The following is a 9,395-nucleotide window of genomic DNA, read 5'->3' on the forward strand; positions in this document are numbered from 1 at the left end:
CCCGCCAGTGTCCCCTTAACCATCGTTTCTGTGTGATCAGTGGTGTGCGTGTCTTGTGCGAGTGCCTGGGAGGCCAGGGTGTGCGTGGGGTCGGGGGTGGCCACCCCAGCTAGCCAGCTTGCCCTAAGTATGGGGGAGGACAGAGGCCTGATGACCCCACAAGTTAATATACCTCTCTCAGTCCCCCCCCCATCCCAAAACAGGGTACCCCGACTGGCCCCCATGGTCCTGTTTCTATAGGGTTTGCCTGGGACCAAAGGGTTCAGCTTTCCTCCTTCATTTCTGTTCAATGTTTACACCCCTTTTCTAACTGCTGCTCCCGCACAGCCAGGTTGGGGCGCAGCCCCGCACCCCCCGACCATGGTGCCCCTGGCCCCGTGCCCTCTCCCCAAACCGTCCTGTTTGGCATGTGATTGAACCGACCAATTTTGCTCCTGTAGCACATGTGTCACTGATGCCTGTGTGTCTGTACCACCCCGTGTGGCACCGCCGGCGGCGGCTACCATGGATGCATGACAGTGAGATGTTTTGCACTATTTTGAATTTTTTGGGCTCTGTAAAAATATTTTATTATACCTGACATTAAAAAGCACACCCTTCACTGCGGCTACTGTGGGGGTGTGGGAGGACAGGCACCCAGGGGCTCTTCATCCCACCCCAGCCCAGCACTTGCCTCAAAGTTAACATCGAGGATTAATGGACCAGGGATGCCGCAGGAGGTCTGTCCACACTCTGCCTCCCCGAGGGCTGTTCTTTAGTGCACCCACCCTTTGCAAAGCCAAGAACTTCAGGACAGGGGTTAAGCGGAGCTGGGACAGACCTGTCCTGGGAAGTGACACTGTTCTCAGCCACCGTGCTGCAAAATCCCAGGCACGGGAGTGATTAGAGACAGCCAGCACGGCCCCACCAAGGGCAAACCCATGCCGCACTCATCTAGCAGCCTTCCACGATGGAGGGGCTGCGCCAGTGGGCAGGAGCTCTGGGTGTCACCCATCTCGACTTCTGTAAGGCTTTTGACACAGTCCCCCAAAACATTCCTGCCACTAAACTGGAGTGATGTGGGTTTGATGAATGTGGGTCCCTGATGCTCTACAGAGAGACCTGGAGCTTTTGCCGGCCTTTTGCTGGGGGCTGCGGCTCCCCAGAGAGCCTTGGGGCTTTTGCTGGGGTTTGGTGGGTGCTGGGGGGGACCCTGGTGGCACAGAGAGGGCACCTGGGCCTTTGCTGGGCTTTGCCAGGGTTGGGCAATGCCCTGCTGCCCTTTAGGGAGCGCCAGGGCTCTCTCTGGGCTTTGCTGAGACCCGGGCAGTGTTCTGCTGCCCTCCGGAGAGACCCAGAGCCGTCACCAGGCTTTGCCCTAAACCTCCAGGGTGCCTGCTGCCCTCCAGAGAGCCCCCAGGGCTTTCGCCAGACTTTGGCAGGGCCCTGCTTCTCTCCAGAGCTCGCCAGATCCTTTGCCAGGCATTGTGGCCACCTGGGCAGAGCCCTGCCACCCTCTAGAGAGCCCCTGGGCTTTCACTGAGCTTTGATGGAGACCAGGCAGGGTCCTGTTGCTCTCCAGAGTGCTCTGGGGCTATTTCTGGGGTCTGCACGGGGCCCTGTTGCCCTCCAGAGAGCCAGGCTTTGCTATGGAACTGTAGAATGGTTTGGGTTGGAAGGGACCTTTAAAGGTCATTGAGTAATTCTGGCTACTGGGAGCTCTTGTCTTTTCCCAATGAACCCAGATGGATATGCCCTTTCTCAAGGTTTTCTGGATTAATGCAGTGCCATCCCTAGCTTTAATCATCAATAGTCTCCTGTGCCCATGTGAAAACAATCAATCAGCCTGGTGGATGAGGGAAAGGCTGTGCATGTTGTCTACCTGGATTTCAGCAAAGCCTTTGACACTGTCCCCCACAGCGTCCTCCTGGAGAAGCTGGCGGCTCATGGCCTGGGCGGGCGCACTCTTTGCTGGGTCAAAACTGGCTGGAAGGGCGAGCCCTGAGGGTTGTGGTGAGCGGAGTTCAATCCAGCTGGCGGCCGGGCACAAGCGGTGCCCCCAGGGCTCAGTGCTGGGCCCAGCTCTGTTTAACATCTTTATCCATGATCTGGGCAAGGGGATCAAGGGCACCCCCAGTCCGTTTGCAGATGGCACCGAGCTGGGCGGGAGTGTGGGTCTGCTGGGGGGAGGAGGGCTCTGCAGGGGGACCTGGCCAGGCTGGAGCCATGGGCCCAGCCCAATGGGGTCGCTCGGAGACGCGTGACTCCTGATGTGGGGCCCTTTTTAAGGTGCCCGTACCTGCTCACTCCTCCTCTCCTGGAGGCCAGGTAACCTGTGGCACGCCGTGCCGCTCCCTGGCTCCCTGCTCACCCCCGAACTGCTGAATCCTCCCCAGCCAAGATGTGCCCCTCGGCACGGCGCTCCTGGGGAAACGTCCCGATGGCCTCAGCGCAGCGCAGCGACCCACCGGGCGTCCCCGGGGCATTTAGCGTGACTTCTAACACAGCTTTGGTTCTGCTTCCATGCACCTGACCGGCACCTGAAAGGAGGGTGTAGGGAGGTGGGGGTCAGGCTCTGCTCCCAGGGAAGGGGCAATGGGACGAGGGGCACCGGCCTCAAGTTGTGCCAGGGCAGGGTGAGCTTGGCCATGGGGAACAATTCCTTCCCCTTGGGGCTGTCAGGCACTGGAAGGGGCTGCCCAGGGAAGGGGTCGAGTCTCCACCCCTGGGGGGATTTAACAGCTGGGCAGAGGCGGTGCTGAGGGCCAGGATTTGGGGGTGGGATGGCAGGGTTAGGGGAACGGTTGGGCTTGAGCTGAAAGGGCTTTTCCGACCTCAACAATTCTATGATTTACCTCTAATGGCACACTAAGGCTATTACTAATATTCCAAAAAGTTTGGCCACTTTAGGACAGGTCATGGCAACTCCCTGGCCTGGGGATTGGGAGCTCCTCTGTTAGTTTCCTGACAGTCAGGCTGGAGGAGCAGGTGGGATGATTACATCTAGCTCCTTCCCAACATCCAGGCCATTGGCGCAAGTCCTTCCGTGGTTATCCCACAGTGTCTGTGAGATGGGTGTGGGGAGCCTCTCTGGACTCGCATAAATCCTCTTTCTCCCAGGAGGCCCCACAGACATCTCCGTGCTGGGTCTCACTCCTGTTGGTCAGGGGGTCCTTTTGTGTCAGATTGATTGGTTCTAATGGGAAGATTTTGAGTATTTTGTTCCTTACTCTTATGCCTGGTCAGCCCCCCCCCCCAGCCTCCAGAGAGACCTGGTCCCTTCGCCCCTTGCGGGAGCCCAGAGGGGCCCTACGTCCCTAAAGGCTGCCCCAGGGCTTTTCCCAGTCTTTTCTGGGGCCTGGGCAGTGCCCTGATGCCCTCCAGAGAGCCCCAGGGACTTTACCTGGCTTTGCAGAGACCCGCAAGGAGGCCTGCTTCTCTCCAGAGTGCTCCAGGGCTTCTGCTGGTGTATTGGGTTTATGTGGAAAGGTTTTGGTGTCCAGGGGACTGAGAGGTGGCTTCTGAGAGATGCCAGAAGCTGCTCCCCTGCGTCAGATGGAGCTGGTTCCAGCTGGCTCCAAGGAGGACCCACTGCTGGCCAAAGCTGAGCCAATCTGTGACAGTGATGCCTCTGTGATAATGTATTTAAGAAAGGGTAAAAACTGCTGTGCAACAGCAGCTGGGAGAAAGCAGTGAGAATAGGTGAGAGAGACAGCCCTGCTGGCCCCCAGGCCGGTGCAGCAGGAGGGGACGAGGTGCTGCGGGTACCGGAACAGAGATTCCCCTGCAGCCCTTGATGAAGACCGTGATGAAGCAAGTTGTCCCCCTGCAGCCCATGGAGGTCCATGGAGAACCAGATCTCCACCTTGCAGCCTGTGGAGGACCTCACATCAGAGCGGGTGGATGCACCCTAAGGAATCTGTGACCCCGTGGAGAGCTGGAGCAGGCTCCTGGCAGGGGCTGTGGCCATGTGGAGAGGAGCCCATGCTGGAGCAGGTTTTCTGGCAGGACCTGTGGCCCTGTGGGGGACCCATGCTGGAGAAGTCCATCCCTGAAAGACTGCACCCCTGTGGAAAGGCCCCATGCTGGAGCGGTTTGTGAAGAACTGCAGCCCGTGGGAAGGACCCATACTGGAGATGTTTGTGAAGGACTCTCTTCCATGGGAGGAATTCCATGCTGGAGTAGGGAAGAGCATGAGGATGAAGGAGCATCAGAGACAACTTGTGATGAACTGACCGCAACCACTGTTTTCTGTCCCCCTGTAGGGGAGCAGGTAGAGAATTCAGGAGTGAACCTGAGCCCAGGAAGAAGGGAGCGGTAGGGGAAGGTGTTTTAAGATTTGTTTTTATTTTTCATTACCATACTCTGATCTGATTGGCAAGAAATTAAACTAGTTTCCCCAAGCTGAGTCTGTTTTGCCTGTGACAGTAATTGGTGAGTGATCTCCCTATCTGTACCTTGACCCACCAGGCTTTTGTCTTATTTTCTTCCCCTGTCCAGTTGAGCAGGGGGAGTGATGGAGTGGCAAAAGGAGGCAAGATTAATAGTAGGAGGAAGAGCCAACGTGAGGAGAAGGTAGAGGAAACAATGGGGGGCAACAGGAGGAAGAGGAGGAGGAAACAGGACCCAACAGGAGGAGGCAATGACAGGCAAGTGGAGAATCAGGAAACAGGAGTCAGCAACACAGGGAGCTAATGGGAGGCAACAGGAGACAACAGTATGAAAATGAAACAAGAGGAAACAGGAGGCAACAGGACACAACATGAGGTAAAAGGATGGTGATGAGGAGACAACAAAAAGCAAGAGGAGGCAAGAGAAGGATGAGGAGAACGTTGAGGAGGAGACAATAGGAAGCAAAAGGAGGAAACAGAAGGATGAAGAGAAGGAGGCAACAAAAGGTCACAGTAGGAAACAGGCGGCAAACTGAGGTGAGGTAGAGGCAACAGGAGAAAGAGGCAAAAGGAGGTGGAGGAAGAAGCAACAGGAGGCAACAGGAGGACACAAGAGGAGGAGAAGGTGGCAGGAGGTAACAGGAGAGGGAGGCAACAGAAGGTAAGAGGAGGCAAGAGGAGGAGGCAGCAACAAGAGGAGGGGGAGGCAACAGGAGGCAACACGAGGAAGAGAAGAAAACAGTAAGCAATGGGAGTCAACAGGAAGAGAAGGATGATGAGGAAAAATAAAAGAAGTGTTGTAGGAAATTGAGGAACCCATGGAGAAACAGATAAAGGAAGAGGAGAAGGATCAGAAGGAACAGGAGGATGATGAACAGGGGGAATGCAAAGAAATTTGATGAGGAAAAAGAGTAAGAGCAACAGGAGGAGGAATAAAAGAGGATGAACAAGTGGAGAAATAAAGAAAGTGAATACAAGAAACAGAAATTGCAAGCAGAAAAGAATGAGGAAGAGCAGGAGAATGAGGAGGAAGAAAAGGAGGAACTGGAAGAACTGAAGGAGAAAGAGAGAGAGGGTGAGAAGGAGGAGGAAGAAGAGAAAGAACAGAAAGAACTAGAATAGCCAGAAGAGAAAAAGGAGGAGGAGGTAACAGGAGGAAAATAAAAAGAGGAGGAGAAAAAGGGACAAGGGGATGAAAAAAGAGGATGAGGAAATGGAGGATTAGGAAGAACAGGAGGAGGAGGAGATGAAAGAAAAAAAAGAGGAGGAAGAAGAGGAAGAAGAGAAGGATAAAGGAAAGGCAGAAGGAAGAACAGGAGGTGGAAAAGGAACAAGAACAGGAGGCAGATGAATAACAGGAGTAGGAGGATGAGGAGGGGAAAAATGAGAAAGAGGAGCAGAAAGAAAAAGGGGGAAGAGCAAGAGGAGGAAGATGAAAAAGTGGAGGAATAAGAGGAGAAAAAAAGATGAGGAAGAAGAAAAGGAGAAAGAAAACATCAGGAGAAGGAGGAATAAGACCAGAAGTAACAGGTGGAAGAGGAGGAGGGACAGGAGTAAGAAACAAAAGGAAAGAAAGAACAGCAGGATGAGCAGTAAGAATATGGAAAAGATGAAAAGGAACAGAAGGACAATGAACAAAGAGGAGGAGGAGAAGGAACAGGTGAAGGAAGAAGGAGACTGGGGGAGGAAGAATAGGAGGAAGATCAAGGTGTTTAAGATGAGAGGATGGGGAGAATAAAAAAAACGAGGAGGAGGAGTAAAAATAGGAAGAATAATAATAAAAGAAAAATGAAAAACAGAAGGAAGAAGAATAGGAGGAGGAGAATGAGGAAGTAAAAAGGAAAGGAGCACAAAAAAGGAGAAAGACAAGAAAGAAGAAAAAACAGGAGGAGAATGAGAACAATGCCCTGTACATTTGCAATTTCAGAGCTGGGCTCAGGTGAGGGTGGGAGAGAACATGGGCCCTTAAGCAGGCAAAAGCAGTGCAGAGCCCCAGAGTTTGCGGGGCTTTTGAACAGCGCCCAAAGTGAGCAGAGGCCAAGCAAGAGCTTTCGGTCCTGGCCACTTTGGGGTGGGAGAAATCACCAGACGTTGGCGATTCTGGAGCTGGGCTCAGCCTTGACTGAGTTTGACCTCGAATGCCGGGACGTGAAAGTGATGCCTTAAGGGTTAAAGTTAACAATGATGTAAGCGGCCTACATGCATAAGACTTAGACCTTGTTGTCTAGTTTGCTGATGCTTTGCTAAAGTCAGTAGTTACCTAGTAGATTTATAACCTTATTAAAGGACAGGAGGAATCGGGAGAGGATGAAGTAAGAAAGATAATGACGATTTGTCAAGGTTGCTTGACAAGGAGGAACAAGAACAAAGAGCACATGGAAGATAAAGGAAGAGAAGTAACAGATGGACAGTTGGCAGGACGTGCCGGCCTTGAAAGGTGAAAAATGAAAAGTGAGGAAGATGTCTTGCCTTCATCCAAAAGACCCCCAGAACAGATTGCACATGTGTAAAAAGGAGGAACAATATATTAATGGCTTCTTAGAACTTTCCACCTATGCCTAGAAATAATTTGTATAAACCATGAATATTCATATAGAACATGTATTTAAACTGTAAGAGATAGTACAGAGGTATGCGCGTTAAGTGGAGTGATCCCCTGTGCATCCAGCACCGTGAATAAAGAATGCCTGCCTTTTAACACTACGTTGGTGTTACGAGGATTATTCCCGATTTTGGTGACAAAAGGGGCAAGGGAAGTGCAGAGCCCCAGGGTTTGTGGGGCTTTGGAAGGGCGCCCAAAGGGCTGTGAGGCCCAGCAAGAACTTTGGGTCCTGACTCCTTTGGTGCAGTGGAATTTGCCATACATACATGATTCCAGAGCAGGGCTCTGTCAAAGTCTCAGCTGAGAGTGACATCGAACGTTGGGACTTGAAGGGGGCAAGAGAAGCACAGAGCCCCAGGGTTTGTGGGTCTTTAGAAGGGTGCCCAAAGGGCGGTGAGGCCCAGCAAGAACTTTGGGTCCTTGCCCCTTTCAGGTGGGAGAAATCACCAGACGCTGGAAATTCTAGAGCTGGACTCAGCCTTGGCCAACCTTGACCTTGAACTACGGGACATGAAGGGGGCAAGAGAAGTGCAGAGCCCCAGGGTTTGTGGGACTTTTCAAAAACATAAAAAGGGTGGTAAGGCCCAGCAAGATATTTTGGTCCTGGCCTCTTTGGCGTGAGAGAAACCAAAGGACGTTTGCAATATGGGATATGGGCTTGGGCTCAGCCTTGGCTGAGATATACGTCAAACATCGGGACTTGAAGGTGGCAAGAGAAGGACAGAGCCCTGGGGTTTGTGGGCATTGTGGAAGGAGATTGATAAGTCAAACCGCAACATTTGACTTCAGGAGAGCTATCTTTGGCCTCTTCAGGGTCCTACTTGGAAGGATCCCATGGATTAAGGCCCCAGAAGATAGGGGAGTCCAAAAGAGCTGGCTGCTATTTAAGCAACATTTCCTCCATGGTCAGGATTGGTGCATCCCCATGAGTAAGAAATCAAGTAAAGGAGGCAGGAGGCATGGATGACCAAGTGGTTTCTAGCAAAACTCAAAGGGAAGAGAAAACTCTATGAAATGTGGAAAGAGGGTCAGGCCACTTGGGAGGTGTGGGAGACTGAATAGCCAGCTAAGTGGAGATGGAATAGCCAGCTCACTGTCTCAAAGCTTGCTCCTTTGTGTGGTGACCTGCAAGCATCAGCATTGCCACAGGCAAGGTGGCTTGCAGGCTTGCTGAAGCAGTGGACACCCAGGCTGGGCTGCCTGCCCACCAAGGCTGGTTGTTTTCTGCCACTTAAAGCATGCAAGCAGAACCCGGCCCCTGCCCAGCAACAAGAAAGCGGGCAAACAGAGCCCGCCAAAAGTAAAGCGCATGAAACATATGCACATGTGCTGGGCTGTGCTCTATAACAAAGGCTGCAGCCTCAGACAGTGTGGTAGACCACCGAAGACTGTGTGTAATCACTGAAGAGCACCATAGAGCCTGGAAGCATGGACCCCCGGGACGCTGCGGATCCATGTTGGTAACTGCTCTCTTCTATTCGGACCTCTCACTTGATTTCCTAAACTTTCTTTCCTTCCTTTTGTATCGTTGCTTTCTCTCTTTCCCCTGAACAGTTCATCAATGGATGGATTTATAACATCTGACCTCATTTGCATCTTAATCCTGCTTGAAGGGATTGAACCTGAAAGGAAAGGTTGGTCCAGCCGCCCCTAGCCTCCTAGACTCGTCTGAGGCCGGCGAGAAAGCAAGGGGGCTGCCTTCTCATCCAAACAAAATTGGATCCTAACAGGAGGTATAGAGGAATGCTGCCAGAGCATGCAGGGAAGCAACTAGAAAGACTAAGGTCTATCTGGAATTAAATCTGGTGAGGGATATCAAGGGTAACAAGAAAGGCTTCTTCAAATATACCAGCAGCAAACTGAAGACTAGGGGAAATGTGGGACCGCTCCTGAACAAAGTGGGTGCCATGGTGACAGAGGATACAGAGAAGGCAGAGTTATTGAATGCCACCTTTGCTTCAGTTTTCACTGCCAAGGCTGGCTCTCAGGCTCCCCAGTCCTTGCAGGTAAGCAAGCAAGCTTGGAGAAAGGATGACCTTCTCTCGGTTGAGGTGGATCAGGTTAGGGATCTTTTAAGGAAGCTGGACACCCACAAATCCATGTCTCCCAATGGAATGCATCCACGAATGCTGAAGGAGCTGGCAGATGTCATTGCTGAGCAACTCTCCATCATCTATGAAAGGTCCTGGAGAACAGGAGAGGTGCCTGAGGACTGGAGGATAGCCAATGTTACTCCAGTCTTCAAAAAGGGCAAGAAGGAGGACCCAGGGAACTACAGGCTGGTTAGTCTCACCTCGGTCCCTGGAAAGGTGATGGAACAACTCATTCTGGGTGTTCTCTCCAAGCAAGTAGATGAAAAGATGATGAGGAGTATCCAGCGCAGATTCACCAAGGGGAAATCATGCCTGACCAATCTGATAGCC

At 52.3% G+C, this 9,395-nt stretch overlaps 1 protein-coding gene across 1 annotated transcript in view; it reads left to right on the forward strand.

Moving 5' to 3' along the window:
* The window catches only part of LOC104135333 (protein unc-13 homolog A), a 36,374-nt gene extending 32,074 nt beyond the window's left edge, over nucleotides 1-4,300 (forward strand). Inside the window, exon 46 of the mRNA XM_035888701.1 lies at nucleotides 4,245-4,300. Within this exon, the coding sequence (XP_035744594.1) occupies nucleotides 4,245-4,300 (56 nt within the window). The remainder of the gene's footprint in view (nucleotides 1-4,244) is intronic.
* Nucleotides 4,301-9,395: the final 5,095 nt, after the last annotated feature.

This window comes from Egretta garzetta, unplaced genomic scaffold (genome assembly GCF_000687185.1).
Source record: "Egretta garzetta isolate BGI_Z169 unplaced genomic scaffold, ASM68718v1 scaffold621, whole genome shotgun sequence".
Classification (NCBI taxonomy): domain Eukaryota; kingdom Metazoa; phylum Chordata; class Aves; order Pelecaniformes; family Ardeidae; genus Egretta; species Egretta garzetta.